Source organism: Glandiceps talaboti, chromosome 22 (assembly GCF_964340395.1).
Source record: "Glandiceps talaboti chromosome 22, keGlaTala1.1, whole genome shotgun sequence".
NCBI lineage: Eukaryota > Metazoa > Hemichordata > Enteropneusta > Spengelidae > Glandiceps > Glandiceps talaboti.
This window is the reverse complement of record NC_135570.1, coordinates 14,447,658-14,470,271: the sequence shown is the minus strand read 5'-3', so window position 1 is coordinate 14,470,271 and position 22,614 is coordinate 14,447,658. Positions and strand designations below refer to the sequence as shown.

At 36.4% G+C, this 22,614-nt stretch overlaps 1 protein-coding gene across 6 annotated transcripts in view; it reads right to left on the bottom strand.

Annotated features, from left to right (window-relative positions):
- Nucleotides 1-859: 859 nt before the first annotated feature.
- LOC144452011 (uncharacterized) overlaps nucleotides 860-22,614 on the bottom strand; it is a 41,833-nt gene continuing 20,078 nt past the window's right edge. For 3 of the 6 annotated variants that reach the window (XM_078142996.1, XM_078142995.1, XM_078142994.1), the window contains exons 2-9: nucleotides 13,736-13,969; nucleotides 12,248-12,430; nucleotides 9,837-9,937; nucleotides 8,173-8,296; nucleotides 5,701-5,976; nucleotides 4,915-4,964; nucleotides 4,324-4,507; nucleotides 2,133-3,724 (exon numbers count right to left, since the gene is read on the bottom strand). In XM_078142996.1, coding sequence (XP_077999122.1) covers nucleotides 3,492-3,724; nucleotides 4,324-4,507; nucleotides 4,915-4,964; nucleotides 5,701-5,976; nucleotides 8,173-8,296; nucleotides 9,837-9,937; nucleotides 12,248-12,430; nucleotides 13,736-13,943 — 1,359 coding nt within the window. In that variant the 5' untranslated portion in view covers nucleotides 13,944-13,969 and the 3' untranslated portion in view covers nucleotides 2,133-3,491. Of the gene's footprint in view, nucleotides 1,241-2,132; nucleotides 3,725-4,323; nucleotides 4,508-4,914; nucleotides 4,965-5,700; nucleotides 5,977-8,172; nucleotides 8,297-9,836; nucleotides 9,938-12,247; nucleotides 12,431-13,735; nucleotides 13,970-16,292; nucleotides 16,482-22,614 lie in introns of those variants that run through there. The other 3 variants (XM_078142993.1, XR_013482329.1, XM_078142992.1) reach the window with 3 other exon arrangements.

The window sequence follows — 22,614 nt, the reverse complement described above, 5'->3', positions numbered from 1 at the left end:
TGGTAAACTCTGGTAGATTTTACCTACTTATTACCCTTAGCAAAACACTGATCAACTCAGAGAGCTCTATTCTCTGGACATGTAGACAATGGTGTAGTCAGCTGTGATACAACAGTGAAAGAAAGCCACTAGATTGATGCATTGTTTGTGAATAAAAAGTTACTGTTTAAAGTTTTGATATTTCCTTTCATAGACCTTTAGTTGATCAATAGCCTTAAAGGCCCATGTTTCAATCCCAGGTTCTCACATTAATATTTTCTTATCAAGCCATCAGGATTACATGAGATTATTCTTATGTTCAGAGTCAACTTTTTTCTATAGCTCTGCCATGGTTAGTTTTAAATTATATCAAAATTTGGAAGTATTAAGCGGTTGGCTGGAAGAGCTATGGAAAAGGTTGAAACCTGAGTATTCTTAATAGCTCCACTGATAAGATAGTACTGCAAGAACATGGGACTGAATTATGGGCCTTTAAAGCATACTGTATCAATTACCAGAACAACGTGTTGTTCTTGAGACCATCATTCAGTTGTAACAGTGAAGTGAGAAAGGATTGTAAATAATCAGAAGAAATCAATAAGAACTAACTCCTACTGGAATACTGGCACCAAGTCAAAATTTCTACGTACGAGAAATGTTGGTACTGTTAGAAAATAATGTGTACTCTTGAAAGAAGAATAAAATACAGCTTCAAAGCAACCATAGTGAAATTTAAAATTCATCAAATACAGACTCAGTTTCATTCATTATCACTTTCGTTTGTTTCAACAAGAAATAAGACTTTTACTGAAAACAAGAATAACTTACAATGAGAATAACTTCTCAACAATTTTACAAATATTCACAATTAATTTCACACGTTTCCGTCATTCTCCACTGAAAAAAGACTTTTTTTTCAGTCTTTTGAGAATGTGAAGGAAAAAAAATACTAATTCACCTGCATTGATGGTCAAAAAAAAGCATTTTTAGTTTTCATCTCCCCGGCAGTCCATATAAGGAAATAGAATGTCTATATTTGGTGAGGATCTCAATATCAACCAATAACACTGCATACTGCCATCTATGCTGTTCTCTCAACCAATCAGGGGGATTCTTTCACAGAATTACTTCATGGTTTCCTGGAAACATCATGGGTTTATCAAAAGCAGTGGCATATGCCGTGACTAAATGTAGACCGTGGAGTAGAGATATCTGGATGACATTTTTCAGATGTATATCCCGTCGTACTCCTTCATGTCACCTAACAAATCAGAAATAGGAGAATATCTCGTCAGTTTTTTCAAATACTGTCACACAATATCTGCTGTACCGTCAGTACCTCATATTTCCTTACAATTTGTGTACATTTGATATAAAAACAAAAGAAATTTTTCTTTCGTCACTCTTTTTGTCAAATTCAAAAAAAAAATCCTGGTGGCAGTACATCTTACTGGTCAAAAAAAAAAAATTGGTGATTTTTGACGCAACTCAATTTTCAGTAATTTCCAACCTAACTTGACCTTGGACAAAACTGTGAATTAAAGTCAGAAATTACATCTGTAATTTTGGTATGCTGTTTAGCATTTTCTCTTTAATTTTTAGGATATTTTGTAAAATTTCATCTGTTTGACTCTGAGGGCGCTATTTGCTGACACGTCCACACTTGATGACAAATAATGTTTGCCAAGTTATCTGAGATAAATGCCCTCTATTGATATGTAAATGTACAGTTTTGCATATTTAGGTCACAACAGTACCGTTACTTGGAAATGGACAGATCCGTAAAAGATTCTGCATGCCACATGCTTAGTTGTTAATAAATCCCTTGTTTTTATTTTCATGTTGTTTTTGTAATGGTTGATATTTTTGTTTCCAAAGCACCAGAAGTACTTTTACAACTATGTGGGCTTTGAAATACAAATATATATAACAACACACAATGTATTTCTTCCAGGCTGTTTCTTGCTAAGTATTAGTTGAACATTTGGAGAAATTTCAAACGTCAACAGTTTGTAAGGAAATATGAACACGATGTCCAGCTGTAACTATGGTAACATCAATCTGTACAGAGAATCAAAACAGATCTTGTTCTCAGAGATGTACATGAATGATGTAACCAAAAGAGAGAAAAAAACCAGGATTCATAAGACCCATAGGGCTGCAATTTATTTTCTGAAAATTACAACTTACAAGAACACGAGAATAACACCTTGTACAAGTTACCAAAAATATAAACAGGATGAAAATACAATGTAATAATGATAATATCATTCATAAAACTGTAAGACTGGCTTTCATCTGGATACAGCTGTGATATGTTGAAGATGTGAAAATCCAGAACTGAACATATACTGTGTCAAAAACAGTAATGAAAAAACTCAAATTCAAGTTCATCCCAATAGATAAGATGACTTAGTCAAATAAACATGTAATTTTCACTCTCCCACAGAAACAATTACTAAAATTTGCAAATTCTTGGATCGAAAATCATTGTAGTTGGAGTTGGAAGCCGTCAAAACAATTTATCTGCATTTCACTTTTTTATAACTAACAAACGTGACTTTTTTAAAAGGTCAGTTTGTAAAGGTATATTCTATTTACAATCAACACGTTTGTTTTTTTAATTCCATTGTAAACATACTATTGGCTTGTAGACTACAGTTAACATGCACTAATATGTAACAACTTAAAGGGACCTAGTCCAAAAGTTTCTTTTTGTAACAACTTAAAGGGACCTAGTCCAAAAGTTTCTTTTTGTAACAACTTAAAGGGACCTAGTCCAAAAGTTTCTTTTTGTAACAACTTAAAGGGACCTAGTCCAAAAGTTTCTTTTTGTAACAACTTAAAGGGACCTAGTCCAAAAGTTTACTTCTGTAACAACTTGAAGGGACCTAGTCCAAGTTTGTTTTTAAAAAACTTGAAAGGGCCCGTCCAAAATTTTTTTAAGAACTTAAAGGGACCTAGTCCAAAAGTTTGTTTTTAACAACTTAAAGGGACCTAGTCCAAAGATCTCTTCTTTTAACAACTTAAAGGGACTTAGTCCAAAACTTGTTCTTTTGTAACAACTTAAAGGGACTTCGTCCAAACTTGTTCTTTTGTAACTACTTAAAGGGACCTAGTCCAGAACTTGGTGTTTTTTGTCATGTCAACTAATTTCACTAAACTGACCACTTTTGTTTATTTACTAAAGCAAGCAAATTGTGTCATTATTAGTCACCAATAGAAATATCTCAATGAGACAATTTTTTAGAGCAAAGAAATTATGTCACCAAAAATTGTATTCAAATTGTCCAAATAACAAACATTTTCCAGGTAACCTTCAACAAGTATGTATGCTTAGGATAAAAAGTTGGGGTAACTTTTTTTATAAAACTAAATACTAAAAAGACCTCAAATTCAGGACTCCACCCTTAAAAGGGAAAAGAGGGGAGACAATAATCTTGTCAATTTATGTACAATTGTGTATATTTATAAAGAAATGTGTAGAATGCAATCTCTGTTTTTATTCTTCTTTACACATCACAATAATCGTGAATATTTGTAAAATGGGCAAAGTAGTTTTTCGGCTGCTCTTCCAGAAAATATCCAATACCTGGTTCTTTGATGTACGTCGGCCTAGGTATTTCAGTAAGTATGGGAAGTTCTTCTGTTTCAATTGTGACTTCTTGGTTACTTCCAATCTGCTCAATCCAAGACTCCGTGAGTTGGAGTGCAGCAGCAGTGGTGTCAAGGGTCGTCAGAACATCTAGAAATCAACATAAACATTGACAGTAAGTGGAAATGAACACATTTTGCATTATTATTTATTTTACAAAATCGAAAATGTGCAATCATTTATTGGTAGAGTTGTGTCTACACTGTTTAGCTTGTTGGCTTACAAGCAAAAGCTATTATTAATACATATGTACCAGAGATTACTTGCACCGGTGTGCGTGCACATACTAGTGGTATTTGCACCACGATGCAATACCGAAAACATTATTGCATACCTGCATGCAAATGATATGCAAATAATGTTCCCATTTTGTTTTTAGAAATTTCATTATGTCACTTTTAATTATGGATTGATTGGTTGGTTGATTGGTTGCTTGGTTGCTTGGTTGCTTGGTTGGTTGCTTGGTCGATTGGTTGGTTGGTGGATTGGTTGGTTGGCTTATTTGTTTGTTTGTTTGTTTGTTGAAAAATATTTCTATGCAATACTTTTTTTTGCGAACAGTCTTGTAGTAGCTGTGTTACAGGGATCACATGGGGCAAAAATCACAGAACAGTTCAGATCACTTGAAATATCAAATTACTGAAAGAATTTCAACTTAATATATGTACAATTAGTTGTATATGACTCACTTGATGTGTCCAATAGGGAGCTGACAGTCACCATAGAACCCGTTTCGTTTTTAAGATAAAATTTAGTCCCATCTGTACTCGGCGTCCAAGTGGTGTCATCTGGCTTAAGTTCTGTCAGGAGTTCATGACACATACCACCAGATGGTGAGTTCGGCGCACTTTCATTTCTCATCTCGTGTACCATCTGTGAATTATTACAGACAAAAATATTGGTTATAAAATCATGACCCTCTAAAAATGTATCATTTTATAGATCACATACATGAAAATCTTCAAAAAGTGCAAGTTTGTAATATTTGTATTTCTGAATGTCAGAAAATTTGCTACAACACAACTTTCATTTCATTTCCTTCTCAGAATGCACCATTATACTGGAAGTAATTTGCCACACCCTTTCATAAAGTGGGATCAATTCCTCTAAAATCAAAGCAAAATAAAAACAGAAAAAACTCAACATTCACTAATATTATCCAAAAATTGATTCTACAAATAAAACATAAGCATATTTCTCTCTCTTTTTTTTGAACTTGAAGTCATCATTTTGGAAATTAAAATATAGAAAAGATAATTCCGTTGACAGAATAACCTTACCTCAACAAGTTCTTCATCTGTAGGGACACTACTCGTGCTACTGCTTCCATCTATAGAGGAATAATAATTCACAGAAAAAAATTAAAAATTATGAAATTGGCCTGACTAAAAAAATTGTAATATGTGGAAGTGTAAGTCACAAAAAGCCCAACATTTTAAGCCCAAACACTTGAGGTGTCAGAGACCAAAACTTTGGTATGTCCATACTGTAATCAAGATAGAGTCATGCAGTATTGCCACATTGCAATGTATAATTGTTACGTAATATGAGTAAATGCAGATAGAATTTTCAGTATTTAAATTCAGAATTATTAGTATTAGGTTTGACAAAATTTGGCAACTCACTAAAGGAGAGGGGGCTAAGTCCTTTTCATGACATTCACAAGGCATTAGCGGTCCCAAGTGCAACAAACCCGCGGGCTTGCCTGGCGAAAATGGGTGTCATAAAAGTTGTTTGCATCTCTAAAGCTGTTTGTAGAGTTACTTATGATAGCCTAATAAATTGATAACAACTGATATAAGACGGAGATAAGGTTTGCCTCAATTGCAGTCCATGCAGACGGCCGAATAGAGGTTTTACAGCTGTTTACTTGTGTTATGTAAGAGCCCATCATCACATGTGTAAATATTGGTACTCTTTGATAACAAGTCAACCTGCTTGGATAATGGCTTGTCCCAGTAATGTGCAATATTTGGTTAGAATTGTATCATTTTGTGAAGACAGTATTATGAGAAAATACATATTGAATTTTTTATATTTTTTTTTTCAAATGTATTTGTACTTACCATCATCAATATGCATACTTTGGTCATCAAATGTATTATCTAAGTTTTTTGTTTCGACTTCTGATGATGGAGATGATGTTGCCATGGTGAGCGGTAATGTAGACATAATTGGTGCAGGGATGGATGGAGGAGCGAATCCACTGATTGTATTTGTAGGTGAGTGTCGATAACTGGCTGAATCTATGGGTGAGTCGCAACAATTAGCTGACTGTGGTGGTGTTGGGTAAATACTAGTGTGTGTATTGTATGTAATGCATGTTTTACCATCGTCTGGATCTGAAAAAAAGTGAAGAAGAAAAACTCATCACTCATGTTATCTTCTATTCTAAATTTATTTAAATTCATTTCATGTAATTTGAAATCCCTTACTATAGCAATCACTTTTTTTCAAAGTTTTGAACAAAGTTGACAGTCTCCTATGAAAGCCTGTATAGATTTGAAACCGAAATTCAAACTTGTACTTTTTCTCTCTTCTTTTCCCCCTTTTCCCCCTTTTCCTTTCTCTTTGTTATATTTTTGAGAATGTTCCAACCTGTTGCATTTGAACAAAGAACACAAAATTTTGTCTTTTATTTGTTTGTTTTTTTACAACAGAAAGGAACAAAAAACTCACGCCTTCATTTGCTTCAAGGAATTCAATGCTTTCATTTTGTTTACCTCACAACCCTTTAGTAATAGTATATTCCATTATTACGTTGTGCTACCCACACAAACACAATGGTTTGTGCTTGTTTCTACGTCTGACCACTACCATATTTGGTCAGTTGTGGGGGTGTATGGATTCCAAAGGGAGGGGGCGTTGGTTAATATTCAATTAACGTAGTAACAGCTGTGGGGTGTATGTAATGCAATAAATTACACAACCCTAATTACTTCGAAATGTTAATTTTCTTTTGATTCAACGATGTTTACACTTTTACATTTTCTCCACGCATATTCATGTTCTGACACGAAATGTCTCAACTAAATGCACAGCCTAAAAAAAGACTGCATTTTTCTTTTCAGACTATGCGTAACTCTTGAGTTAGCGCGCGCCATCACGCTTTTTTTTATCTCTCCCCGTAAAAAATGTGAACATATTATAAAATCTACTCCATGCACTATTATCATAACTAAGAACCCTTAATATATTTTTCCCCGCCCTCCTAATGATTCGCTATTTCATGATAACATTTTCGGACTTGTTCCGAAAATATGTATGTTCGTTGACGAAGTCTACAGTTGGACTTACTATTTGGCCGTAGCATTCTAGTGTTGCAAATCGCCCGTAAAGAATATCCACAGCGTTTGACTAAATTAGTTGATAAAACAGACGTTATCCGAAGGTGTGCCTGTGACGTCACCAAAGTGATAACTTTATTAAACTAAAGAATGTTTGACGTCACACTAGTCAGTCATATTCACATCAAGGGAATGCATTTATAAACACGTGTTTCACCCACAGTAATTGCTTTATCATGTGCTCCGATAAAATATAATTATACACTGACAAATTTTGAAATTATTTCTTGTGGGCTTTTGTCGGTCTAATTTTCACATGACGTATTTTTCATAAATATCAACTAAAGTATTGAATGGAAGAGACTGATTTAGACTTGGAAATTCGTCTAATTGTCTCAACATTGGCATGGTCGTGGACGTTTTAAGTTGCGAATATTCTCGAAATAGTACAAATTATTTAGAGGTTTTTGATCCAAAATGTCTTTTCGCAGTGTCGTTCAAGTACTTGTTTGGCCGTATACGAAATATTGGACTATCGTGTTGACTATTGCCATTTATCGTGTAATGAGAAATTCGTCTAATTGTCTCAACATTAGCATGGTCATGGACGTTTTAAGTTGCGAATATTCTCGAAATAGTACAAAGTATTTGAAGGTTTTTGATCCAAAATGTCTTTTCGCAGTGTCGTTCAGTAATTGTTTGGCCATACACGAAATAGTGGACTATCGTGTTGACTATTACAATTTATCGTGTAACAATTTCCGGATTTCGATATACAGAAAAAATGCGAACATTCAAAAATTGGCAACCTATAAATTTCACAGCTCTATCTACTAACGTAAAGATAAAGATGAAATATAGAAATTAAATTAACTTAACCCTTTCAAAATTACAATTTTGTAAAGCTCAGCCGCCGCCCCCCCCCCCCCAAAAAAATGTATTTGCTGGTCTGAGTTGAAATGGAATATTTTTTACGAGATGTGATTAAGAAATCGACAACACGTAGCTCTGTGCGGACGAGTGCTATGGAATGGCAAGGAATCAAGTTTTCCTCAGTTGTCGTTTTCCCGACATTTCTCGATGTTCGTTACCTTTATTGTACCGATTTAGAATGCAGTTTAAAATCCTTTTGATTCCGGATACAGCCACATGTCGACTCAGAAAGACGCGTTCTGGATATCAAAGTTACAGTACGAAATTCTCCCTTTTCGTTTTCAGTTACCCAAAAACGCCTACGCTACATATACTTACCAATTTCTAATTTAACTTCTGTACTGTCTGTGTAACTATCATTCTTCTGAATTTCTTCCTTTGGCGTGTAACTGTCTTTCCTGTTGGCTTCTCGTGACACTGATCTCGTCCTTATCCGTGAACACTACAGCAAAATAATATTGCACAATTAAAATTTACTAAGTCGAGTTTTTTTTTTTTTTTTTTTTTTTTTTTTTTTTTTTTTTTTGGGGGGGGGGGGGTTGTGTGGTAAGGTCAAATAAAAAAAAAGTTGTTTGGTTCCAGTTACCCGACCCCACCTAGTTTTTCACTGCCGATCCTAATTTTTTTTTTACAGATTCGAGAAAAAAAAGAAAATCGCGAAAATTGTGAAGTCTCGCAAGAAATAGTGGATGCGGAAACTGACATCAATTAAAAAAGACAATATAAAACTGGTCTTCCAATCTGTAATGGCTGTACATCTGATGAGAAACCAATAACACAGATACCATATGGAAAACAACGGAAAACATAACTACCTGATCTAGACACTCACATATGAAAAAAAAAATATATAAAATCTACCTACCCCACCTATTCTAAAATCGAATGTAATCGGAACCACACAACTTTTTTTTTACGCCTTAACGTTGTGGAGTGAGACGTTGTTAGGAGTTGTGTAGAAATATTTGGCTTAGATCATCGTCTCACACCCACGTTGCCTAGATCATCCCAACGAAGAGTGCTATGCTATGAAGAGGGTGAAAGATAACTTCTCTGGGAGTCTAAAACAGGCACACAGAACTAGATTGGATGTGTTTTCGCTAGATTCGTCTTGACAAACTTAAAAGAAGTTATACAAAATAAGTCAACTTTCCGATAACCCGACAGGGACCTACCCTAGTTTAGCCGCCAACCCCCGACAAGTTTTTTTACATTCAAACAGGTAAAAATGATGAGAATTTTCTTCTATTCCATGTAAATGTTCTTGCCAAGTATCTTTGGTCATTTGTATGTAAAAAAAATCACATTCCATTATCTTTCAAGACTGCATGTTGATTTTATACATCACAGTCTACACATTGCGTTCGTAAACTTCACATATATTCACTGTCTTCATTATTGTGACCAACGAGTATCTTGTCTTAGGGTCGAAGCAATTTCTCAAAAACAACATTTTCAAATTTTAAAGAATAACATTCTGACCTACACACCCTATTTTCAGAAGTCATGAAATGAATTTTTTTTTTTTAAATTGTGCCTCATGTTTGAATCTTCAACGTAATAAATGAACGGTAATATGATAGGTTCCTCGGCGCTCGGTCAATACACTCGGAGTTACGCCCGAGTCAGTCTATGCAATTCCCATTTCTTTGTTAGGATATGCCTTCCAAAACATTACAGGATTTTATATCACGGTAGAATCTAAAATACATTTACTTTGTATCAATGTACATTGTACGCTTTGTTATTGAGTTGCTGTATGAAATACAGAAATTAATAATAATCAATTTTGTTCCGAAAATTAGATCAGTCAGATTTGATTATACATCAAGAAGCCTTTATGATGGACATATCGGCAACAGACAGAAATAGGTACTACATATCATGTCCATTTCAAAACAAAGCTTTTTCGACATGATAAACACTAAATGATAAATGTCTAGAAATATGATCTATTTCGGAGTTGGGACGATGTCACTTACATGATCAATTGAGTTCTCTTTCTGTTTGTTGGTTTTTAAATTTTGATTTGCCCTTTCATTGATTCTGGTAGAACTCCTCCTGTATTTGGTTTGGCTTCCCACTGCAAAAGAAAAATCATCAATCAATGTAACGATTTATAAATTATGTCCACAAAACAACCATAATGATCAGGTTTCTATTCTTCTGCTCTACTAAACTGGGTTTTTTTTGTTCTCTATGTGTATATTTCAGTGTGTATATTTCAATGTGTATGTTTTCAATGTGTATATTTCAATGTGTATGTTTCACCGTGTGTATATTTCAATGTGTATGTTTCATTATGTATATTTTCACCGTGTGTATATTTCACGGTGTGTATATTTCAATGTGTATATTTCAATGTGTATGTTTCCAATGTGTACGTTTCACTTAGGAAAAGAGGCGCCTTGAGATCGATTTTTTTACCTTAAGTTGAGACAGCAAAACTCCACATCAACGTGTTTGTAGGATAAATTAAAACATTTCAATTTAGAAGATCAGCTCATGAAATCACTTGATTGCGTTATAATTAAAATCGTTAATTTTTAATAACAGTAGTAAACCTGTCTGAAGTATGTTTTTGAAAGACTACCAGAACGAAAAATATCTCAATCAAAACTTGAATTTAATCGCCTCTTCCGTAAACTATCAAACAACGCTATCGGACCCGACTTAAGAGATATACATGACTTGTAATAAATTAGTATTACATTTTACATTCAACTTTTTTTATGAAATCAATGTGTATGTAGATTTCAACGTTGGTGACGTCACGAAGTTCATACACATTCTAAAAGGATTGCGTTACGTTCTGATCATTGACAAGCTCACAAGTTTAAAACAAAGTTTGGTGAAACTTCTCTAAGGCCAAATAAAAAAGTTGTTTGGTTCCGATTACCCGACCCCACCTAGTTTTTCACGCCGACCGTAAACTTTTTCTTACGTATTCGAGAAAAATAATGATAAAATCGCGAAAATCGTGAATTCTCGCAAGAAATAGTGGGTGCGGAAACTAACATCAACTTAAAAAGACAATATAAAACTATTCTTCCAATCTGTAATGGTTGTACATCTGATGAGAAGAAACCAATAAGACAGAGACGAAAATCGTGAAGTCTCGCAAGAAATAGTGGGTGCGGAAACTGACATCAACTTAAAAAAATATATAACTATTGTAACCAATTTCCTGATGAGAAGAAACCTATAACACAGAGACCATATGGAAAGCAATGGAAAACCTGAACTAGACACTCACACATGAAAAAAACATACAATACAATAAAATAAAAAATCTACCTACCCCACCTGTTTTAAAATTGAATGTAATCGGAACCACACAATTTTTTAACGCCTAATTTATGTGAACAGGCAAAATGCCATACCCAAACCTTGTGATTCTAACACCAGGTAGTTGTCTGTTGACACAAGTCTCGTAATGTCGGGACAGGAGAAGGGCCCAGACAACATTTTCACGGGTCTGATAATCTCAATACCAGTAAAAGGTTCGCAGAAAATGAAATTCTAAATTAAAAGGATGACGACTTATAACAGAAACGAAATATCTGCCATGGCCAATCACAAGGCGTACAGAAACGGCTACATGTTGCATACCTTACTAACTTTTTTTTCTAAACTTGTCTTGGTTACAGTTGATCACGACGATCTGTCTGTCCACTTTCAATTTTACTTCTTTGGGGGTTCTTTGGGGGTTTTCCCTTTAATGAACGCCTCTCAGTTTCCCACAGATCACGACGAGTCAATTTTCAACTGATTATACGTTTGCAAAGATTTGAAAAGTATACCCCCCTAGATGACCACTCACCCACGCAGTCCATTTATTCCGATAATTTTTTTTGGTTTACGTCGAAACGACGGAATGCCCACGCCTCTGCATATTCTTTTATAAAAAAAAATGAACCCTGGAAGCCCTGCGTCCTCGATTAATTTCTGACTTGGGCAGTAGTCTTGGGCAGTAGTTTTTGATTAAATACATTGTCTCTGGTCTTTTGGGGGCCAACGTTATCAAGTTCAAAATATATTAGTGAGCTCTAGCTTTTGGAGCTTGCGGGCACAGTACATCGCTACTGGGTCCTTAGTTGCTCCCTCCTTCAATTACACAGGCTTTCGTATATATACTTTATAACTAAACCAATCAGTTTCTCCTTGATGAAGTATCCTGTTTCATTGATTATTTGAGATACGAAAAAATGAAAAATAGGTGTTACCAGTTGTGAGTACCTGTTGATTTAAAGTCATAAAACCTTAGACCACAGTATATATAGTATATTGGGTCTGAGATCATATATAACTTAAATCGCGATCACAAATAAATAATGCTATCAGATGCATTTTCCCTGGAGTCAATTTGTCCCCATTGGCATACGATACTTACATTTCCTCTTCCTTTCTGTCTGTCTTCTGGGCAGTAATTTGTAAACTTTAAACGCGTCGTTTCCTCTACGGTTGCTCATTTTGGGAAGTTCTTGAATGTCTGGTAGAGAATTCAGAGCACATCGGAAATTGGCCTTCCATGTTTTCGGACGGGGTTTATCACCTTTGCTCGGGTCGAACTTGCCTGTATAAGGAGAAAATGATGAGAAACATAACTCTCTTGAATTGACTTGGAAATGACGTGGATTTTCCGCCGTTAGAGGTTGGCATTTATGACTTCAGAAATCGTGTTTGCTCTGCAGCACAAACCCTTTTCTCGAACAAGCGCGATTATATATCGGTGACAGCGTGGGTTTTCCTAGTCGGGTTCCGTAGTCGCTACGACTTAATTGAAAACGTCCTAAACGTTTGCATCACAGCAAACACGACTAAAGTGTCACTTGTTTGCGTGAGAATATATACAATAATATAAAGTGGACTCGGATCGGGACTGGTTACATCATAGTCACAAGATGGCGTGGGATATACTTCAAACATTTGCGGAGGCGGGTTCGCGATGCTTGGATTCCTTTTCACAAATCGTCCAACGCTCGACGCTGAACTGGAAAAAATATTTTTATTTTTTTTAACATTCCATTCCTGTCTGTTTATGAGATTACTTCCAGGGGCTAAGAAACCAGCTGTACTTTCCAATTCGTCACCAATGTTCTTATTTTTCCCCTGGTAAATTGGGGTTTGCTGTTACAAATTGCAAACTACTGATTTTCCCGTCTACTCATGGTATATGTCCTACATGATATACCAAATTTCTCTGTCCTAGTTGGTCCTGAGAACGCCATGACAGACTTTGACAACGGCTGTCTTTTGCATGGATACGACCTGATCCAGTGAATTTAATATAAAGAGGCTGTTGTTGCCATTTTTACACAAAACTGTGGATAACATACGACTTATATACGTGCAAACTTTGGAACAAAATTGTCCGCATTTAAATTTGAAAATATAATTATTTGCATGTAGATTAGGCCTATAGCAGTATGTACATGCAAATACTTTATTTCCAACTGTTCGAATGTATACCCCCTTTTCATTATTTTAACCTTCCTTTAACGGAAGTTTTACAGTTGTCGTCGTCGTCGTTGTCGTCGTTGTTGTTGTCGTCGTTGTTGTTGTTGTTGTTGTTGTTGTTGTTGTTGTTGTTGTTGTTAATGGTATTTCTGATATATCACGTCACCAAGACATGCAAACAGTAAGTTCAGTCAAAGGTGATGGTGACAAAATGTCGGTGCAGACATGCTACTGTTTCCGTGAAGAATACATTTGAAACCTCATCATCAAATCAGCCTTACTAAATGAATTTTTGTGACTAAATGAAAGGAAAAAATAAGATAAAATAATAATGGAAACATGTGCTACTAAAAAGACAACCGGTAGCGAACTATATGAGGATTAGTATATTTTCCTGTTTACCCTTCGCTCTATAACTTACTAGTATGTATGGCCCAGTCCATAAATAAGCATGCATCTTTGTCCTTATCCCATCCATGCCTTGCTGCATGCTTCCAGGATATCCGGAATGTACTTTTCTCTCTATCCATCCATTCAAGCCCCGGAGTACCACCGTCTTGTAGCCGCTGCTCCAGCCATGGGCGCATACGGAGTCTTTCCGTAGATTTTGGTGAACTTTGTGTTGTCATGAAGCCAGGCACAGACGATACCAGTTCTAGAGAACACACAAATATAAAATAGTCCTGTAATTTTTTTTATAGTTTTGTAAAATAATGCACACAAAATGGCGGTTTTCATTTATGAATGATTACCAAGACAACGCCAAGACAACTGTGTGTTTGCAGTGTCCTTCTGTGACCTCTCATACTCATATAGGTTGCAATTCCGTGTGTTTGGTCGCCATTTTTCCCCCTCTACTCCTCCCGTAGTACGTTTAAGTTAAAAACTCAAATAAATGAATACCGCCGTCTTTGTGTACATATTTTTCAAATTCGACTCTACAAGACACCGTTTCCTAATAAATTATGGTATTTCAATAAACCCATATCGTAGAAATGAACCAATTCGTTTGAAGGATTTGTTTTCATAAAAGTGCAGCCCACGAAAGATGTCGTCGTGTCTGTTAGCTTGATATATCTTCAATGGCCTTTGTCTCTTTTTTAAAACATCCACGATAATTACAGGGGCGATCCTTAAATATCAAAAAGTACATTAACATATTTTGAACACCCAAATATGATTTCTGAATAACAGAAAGTATATTTGACAGGACATACGGAATGGGTAGAAAGGTTGGTAATACGTGATATTGGCCATCGTGTACCGCTCCATGGAACACGAGAGACCTGGCAACCGCAGCCGAAAAGGGACTGCCAAGGAACACTTGGTATTCGCCAGTAGGGGAGGGACGGACGCTACAAAACCTGTACCGGTGCAGGCTACGATGTTTCTAGCATCCCATGTTTAGACATACATCGAAAAGAAAACGCTAGGAATAGCAACACGGGGTTTTATACCACTGCCTACAAACACAGTAATTTAAGAAGCAGGTACACTCCCATCTCAAACCTCCATTCACAAACAACGCTGCTGTCACGTGACATGGCCGACATGATTCGAATTATTCACACTCCTTTCGCAACTTCATACAATATCGCATCATCAGTGACTCACTTTCACTGTTCACCTAAAATAACAACATTACATCACGAGTTTGTTTATCAGAATATTTATTTACATCTCCATGTTACATAATTAATACAGTACTCTTTATAACGTCATCGCGATATCGGCCGTAGGCAATGTTTCTACAGCAAGAACGCCAAACACTTAATAGGTGGGCTCGGTCTGTCGTTTTCAAGTGAGGCCTTTTCGTGAAAACTTTTGATTATTAATATCTGTAACTCACAGACATGCAGTTTTAATTAACAGATATGTCGTTGCATGGAACACACATCAGTCAATCTGAACTAGGGAGACAGAACGACTGAGTCTAGCGAGAATTATCCGAGAAGTTTGAGAATAGTACCCATTATACGATGTTGCGAGGGAGAACTTCAAAGCTTAGCATTCATGAGAGTATTGATTCAGGTGCGTAACAGGTAACACTGAGACACGACGCCGGCAGACTACACATTGAAATATCTATGGGAGAAACTGTAGTAGCAAGGTTTACAGTTTTGGGTTGGCTGGTTGCTAGTATTGTTGTATTGTTGAGGTACGGTATTTTATCTAGTTTGTGTGTGAAATATTAATGTTATTAGAATCCAGGTAGTTACTGTCAGAACAACTCACGTGTTGGGGATGAGTGCTACTGTGGTTTCGAAGGGATTCCCCCACACAGTAGTAAAGTACAGGTAACAAACGCGTTGTACTACCGAACACGTCGTTACCACTCGTGCTCATGGGCCTCGGCTCGTCTAAGTGATTTCCTTTCTGCATGGTTGTAATCTCACAAGAACAAACTCAGATGCATATTTACTGCCACGAGTTATCATCTGCGAAGTAACACGGAGCGTTCTGTTCCGATCTGTCACTTAAAAGTGTTAACGGTTTGTATGGTCCGTTGCGGTCTTCCGTTCAGTGGGTGACTCATTCGCTTTTTGTTATTCACCGATGTTTCCAGGGTCTTTAAAAATGCTGAGGTTGCGATTTCGTAGATCTGGGTCAAATTTGATATTTCTTTGGAAACGTAAAAATAGCTATTTAAAAAAAGTAAAAGAGTATGGCGTTTTTGGTATGTTAGATGGTCGATCGTTGGCAAGCATTCGACGCCATTTTGAAGAATTCATTCGGTATGCCTTAGTCGTGGCAGAGTGGCTCATTTAGGTTCCGTGTTAGTCCAGCTTCGATCCATCGCGTCTCTCGACACGTACTGGGCTTAGGTTGATATATTTGGTGGTTTTAAAAAATGCGTTACTTCGACATTTTCTCTTCTACAATGAACGACAACAACTTTGGAAGAAAATTAATATAAATCTCGATAAAAATTATGAAAAAGTTAAAAAAAAAAATTCAATTTATTACAAAATACTTACCAAACTGACAAAAATACGGAAAATGCGAATATTTCGCTGGAAAATTTGTATAGTATGATCCCATGGTGTGTTGAGATTGTCACTGTCGCTAAGTATAGTCTAATATCAGCCGGCTCGGTCGCACCAAGCTGTTAAAAAGCTACCGACAGGTACAATCACGCCGTTGAAGTCAGCCTTGTCATTTACCAAACTCTTTTCTTTAAGTGGGTTTTCTTTCCGGTTCGCGTAGGTGGACACTTATTGTTTTCGCCCACGCACATTTCAGTGATATACCGTCCTAATCGAAGATTGGGTCCGACATCCGATGATACCCATATATGGCACTCGGCTATCGTTCCGACATGTTTTGATTGGTTAAAATCAACGTTATCAATATCACAATTCTTTGAAATGCGTGAGGTTTCTAGCCACATGGCTCATATGATGAAATATGGGTCAGCCGTTCTCTCACCACTCAACTCCACCAAGAGAAATGGAATCGCCCAAAATATCAAGTACAGACCTGTTCGACTAAAGGATGTCAAACAATCGGGATCCTTAAAGGGGTGTCCGTTTGTAGCACAATTCGGCTCATTTCTGTGTCACACGTAGCCTGCTTCTGGATGTATAAACATTGAGACATTGAGCAAATACTTTACACGTTACGTTATATCATGTGGTCAAAACGCCACTCCTCTCACGGTCTTACACAGAAGATGTGGTCACTCTCAACCAATTTGCGGTTTTGGGCTACTCAATTCAAAATCAACATTCAATTGGGATATTCCTGAACAATTATTCTTTTTGGTCATTTATATCAGCAACTTCAGAAGCGCGGACTGTTTGATCAGGTATTTAAACCGCAAACAATGCTGATTGTTAACTTGACTGTGGAATATTCGGTAAATACACCACAAAACCAATACATTGAAACTAAATGCAAACAGTATAACGCAGTCCTCCTGAAAAGTTCGAATAAGTTCGAGCAAATCGTGTACTGAATACAGTTACTGTAATAACAATTTGTGAACTTATAAGAATACGTACTCGACTACACCCGTACTTCAGTAAATCTAACACGTATAATATTATATACAGGTGTGTGAACATTTGATCGTTAGGTATTTAGGGCTAAACGAACGACAGCGGTTGACAAATACCCCCGCCCCTTGCCAGGGGACGGGACATTACGTTACAAGGAGGTGTCGTCCTTTTTGGGGTATGCATTTCTTACGAGTGTTAGTCCTCTTACGATGGATGAAGATTAGACATTCTCGAAAGCCACACCACATACTATTTCTCCTGAAGCAACGGAATATGAAGCGGTTACATTTCGGAGGGTGCCGTAAAAAGGCACGTGGTTTACGACGTTAATATTAGGGGGGGGGGGCAGAACTTGGTCTGAAGTGGGGGTATTCTTAAGAATGATATACTATTACTAAATTGGTCTAAAATGGGGGTTGACGGCTGACACTAGAGTTGCACATCCCTACCAATGGGCAAGTCAACCCCCCTCCCATGAATATATCAACAGAATCAACTGCGAAGAAATTCGAAATAAGTGCAATACCCTAAACTAATACTTTAATCCACTGCGATCCGGACTCATACTCAAAAACTTAATACAGATCTGATTTTACAGACCTGCTATTCAGACACTAAATAGTATTCACTGTTTTGATCAAAAATAAAATTAGAAGTTTGGATTGTCCAAAAATTGACAGAAAAATATGTTATCTTGATCCGAGCTGCTTTTAGCTGGAAACTGAAGTAACCTAGACGAGATGTTGCCAAAAATTGAGAAACTTTCGTCTGTTCTTACGATTTGGCGGGAAAGTGACTTGAACAGTGAAGAAAGGGGAGGGGGAGGGGCCTTATAAAAAGATATCTGTATCAAAATCGAATAATTTTAGTATTTGGACAAAAGTGTAACATTTTGACGACAATTTCGAACTTCAACAATTGCGAACACTGTCGCGCTCTGAATTCTTTCTATCTCTCTTTAGGCCTACAGGGACAGGTTTGAATGGTGTTTGCACTGTGTTGAGTATTAATACATCATTTGAAATCACGTGACTCAACATAAACCGTTTACCCTACTCGTTAAGAATGTATTAATATCGAGAAGTCTGTGACGTTAGTATTCATCACCATATATTGAGACCTCTAATTTGCTGTAGAAAATCCGCCAAATTTTGTCAGACAAAATTCATGAATTTCGTTATTTTTTACTAACATTTCACTTTCTTTTGGACGTAAACTATTTAGAAGTAACCGACATATCAAATTAAGTCAACATTTGACTTGAAAATTATGGTGCTTATGTAGATATTTGTCAAAAAATGATATTCTGTAATTAGCACGTACGTGTGCCCGGTAATGAGCATAGTTAATCAGCATACCTTGTCATACAACCATTACTAGTAAGAAATGACGTAATTCCCTAGGGTGAAAGAAATGTGTCATCGAATTATATATATATTATTATACATGTATGATTACAGAAATTTGGAGTTATGCCAGCATATAATGATAATCAAGCACTTTTTCACCAGAAATAAAATAAAGAAATCAAAATATGTATATTGTGTATCTTTAATTAAAAACACATTTTAGAATCCAAATATTGTACCGGGGTCATATGTGGGTCAACCTACAGTCACGTGACTGACATCACACATTTACAATAATGAAGCTGATATAGCTAAGCATCAATGACACAAAGTTGATGATTGATTTTATGAAAAGTGTTATTTCACCATTTTCAATCTGTATGTGTAAATGGTGTCATTTTTCATGAATCAAAATATGAGAATTATTAATAACGGCCGCCTAAAGCACTTCCGATCCAATGTGACCGGTTTTTATCCAATTTCATATATTTTTGTTATTTGATGTCAATCAAGGAAGGTGCTCTTTTATTAAGTTTTTAATGTCTGGTGATGGACAGGGGAATAAAAGTCAAAACGATAAAACGATAGGGTGATAATGGAACATTTAAACGAATTCAAATTATAACACTCGCTCTTCGGTTGTTTGTAGGGTCGAATTCACAGGGCATCATACTGCGAGCGTTCTTTTCCCGACATCCGGTTCTTTCCAAACATGGGAAAATCCAAGTTGCTATTTTAAGTTCGCTTTTCTCTTCGTAAAATAATTGATCTCTCTACTAAATACTGAAGTTTTACGATGTGTGTGTGTGTATGTATGTATGTATGTATGTATGTATGTATGTATGTATGTATGTATGTATGTATGTACGTACGTACGTACGTATATACTGACTATTCCGCTAACACTAAACATGCCTGAGATCACATGTGGGTTGACACCATGTACGAACTCCAGAAAAAAATGCACTTTTGCCGTGAACTAATTTCTACGCAGAAATCCCTAAGGACCAACCAGGTGATATTTTACATAACCACACCGCTATGTTATACGTTTTTTATGTCGACAAAACGGAATAAACATTTTTATATTTATTTCATGTCTTGTAAAATTGATATTTACGTCACTTGAAAATTAGACAAGTCGAAAAGTTGGTCATTTTTTCGCTCTATAAGATATAACCCGTCCCCATCCACCCTCACCCCCACCCTGACCCCATCGTGAACTGTGGTACACACTGGTTGACAGGTTCAACATGAAAAATATCACGGTTGAATTAATGTCTGAGGTCACGGTATTCCCCACGTTTAGACCATTACATGGACCAATTTGCAGACAATATCAAGGTCAAATATAACTGTACTAATAGAAATGACGTCCCAAAAGATCTAAAACAATTATATTTTTACTTTGAATAACCACATTTCTGAAAACAAGTTAATTTGTGTAATCTATTTTTGCCTTTATGTTTACTTAATTTAGGTTTATTGCTTAACCAAGTTTAAACTCATGAATTAGTAGGCAAAAGTTTAATTTCTCTAGAGACAAATTGATGCTAATAGGCCAAGTAGGGACTTTCAAAAGGGTGCGAGCAGATCAATGAAATTAAAACTTATTATGCACACGAAATTTTAACTATTGAATATCCATCCTTCTACAATATCGTTTAATGGGTCACATATTCAGAACGGAAGCATTGAAGACAAACGAACCGGGAAGAAAGTTGTTAAATTACGTACCGCGAAGAAGTATGTGGCTGAAGAATTTGCTTCATTGACGTACTCCATCCACTGAAAAGATGCGACCTAAATGGCGCGCCCACGCGCGGTACGTTCGATGAATGCTCGGAGTCGTTCGTTGCGATTCACCTATTTACCAATGATAAACAATGAATGTGTGGTTTAATGTTCTAATTTACCCTAAAAATCCTATTTTGTACAACGTTTCCCACAGCACATATTTGATGTGGGAAGAAACCGACTCCTACATTGTGCCTTGTCTTGTTCTAGTATCTCCGCAATCTGGTCTCAACCGGTTTTTATTATGTAGGTCAGTGCATCTATTGTAGCTATGGATGAATAGGGTTATGCCCTCGTTTCGGTATGTTCGAGTGCCTTTGTCGTGTGTTGTTTTATTTTTTACAGAGATATATAATGAAAAAATGACAATTGAACAAAACCCTGGAAAGTCCATCTTAGACGCAACTGAGGAATTACAGCTAAAATGGTGTTGGTGTGGTGTTTCACTCATGGGACATTACGTTTTTGACACAAAGATAGACAAATTTCAACTCTAGGCTAACAATAACAGAGACACAACAAACACACTGGGATCCTTTGTCCAATCACATTGAATAGTGATAAACATTGCTATTCTTTCACAGTGCAGTATGTGATAGATTGAAATGGGGGTGATAGCGATGTGCGATAATCACCCTGTAATCAAAACACTGAATGAGGTTGAATGTGTGGTCACTAGAGCAAAACTTGCTATCATGTCAGAGATACCGTGTAATAACATCAACTTCCATTGATAGCTTATACCGACATGTCGTAACAAGCAATTTGTGTCTATATTTGTTTACCTATAGATTGATTACTATGGTAGTAGTTTGTGTCTATCTTTGTCTATAGATTGATTACTATGGTAGTAGTTTATGTCTATCTCTGTTTGCCTATAGACTGGTTTCCATTGAAGTACTTCGCATGGTCACGTGTAGCTTACAACACTACAACCATAATCCGTACGAAGTTCACTTACTGTAAACCTGGACATTTTCTCTGAGGACTTATTTTCGTTTATTTCGAAAAAATAAATAGTGACTAAAAATCCCTTCTTGTACATGGACATAATGTACCAGTCTGGTAATTAGTAAAATTAGTCTGTGAGAATTTGGTGAAGACTGTAAAAATGCAAACTTTTCTAGAAGTGAAAATACTATCATCTAGGTTTACGGTACCTAATACATCATGGCTTCTGTGGCTTCTGTGAGTGGAAAAAATCACAACAAAGAGTATCAACAGACAAGCTTTGTGAAGGCGTACGGGTGAAATTGAATTGTCTGGTTTATGAGACACGCACTATCTGAATGTCCGAAGACAAAACGTGCAGAGGTATGTCATTGCATACAAAAAGAGTCTTTTAGAAATTAATCACGCGATTGTCGATTGATTGACAGGTTCATGGGAAGGTTGATTTTGATTTGCATAAATAGGGAAAATAAATCAACGAACGGAGACTGCAACTTAGGGCTTTGAAACTTTCCAATCGAACTCCGTAGTACGGGTGAGCGGGGGGGGGGAGCTAACTTTTACTAGTCTAGAGTTTAGCTCTACCCTCTTTTATCTCTTTGTTGGGTAAAGCTTAAAAGTTTCAAATTCCAACCCAATGGACTAAACTTTTACCGCTGCTATTCTAAATACATGCGTACTTTTAAATGTGTCAATACTAACATCAATATAGTCAAATATAGTTGTATTCGCTAATCTAGATGAGAATTCTTCCATGTTGATTATCGGTTTAACTCTTTGGTCATCGTGATGGTAAAGTGACAGCAGTAAAATCTTTGAAGCGTAGAGACAATAGATTATGGTAATCATCCACCTTCGTGTCGCCCCCTCACACAACCAACCTCTCGCAAATATTCCATTGATATTGGTGATCCTATAATTTTTACTACTTTTTCATTGCAACTATGGGTCGTTCGGTCGATTTAAAATAAAAAAGTAAAACAAAATTGAAACAAATCCTGTTCTTCATGTTTCTTTGCCTCTCCTTTTCCTCTTCTCTATCTTTATTGGATTCCTGAATTTCCAGGTAACAAGCCCTTACGTTATGAAAGACATGCTCTGTTCGTGAACAAGTGTCGTCGTCGCCGTCATGACTGTAAATGGTGTAAACAGTCCAGACTCTTGCTTATTCTTGCCACAGAGGGCACTATTCCACACAATTT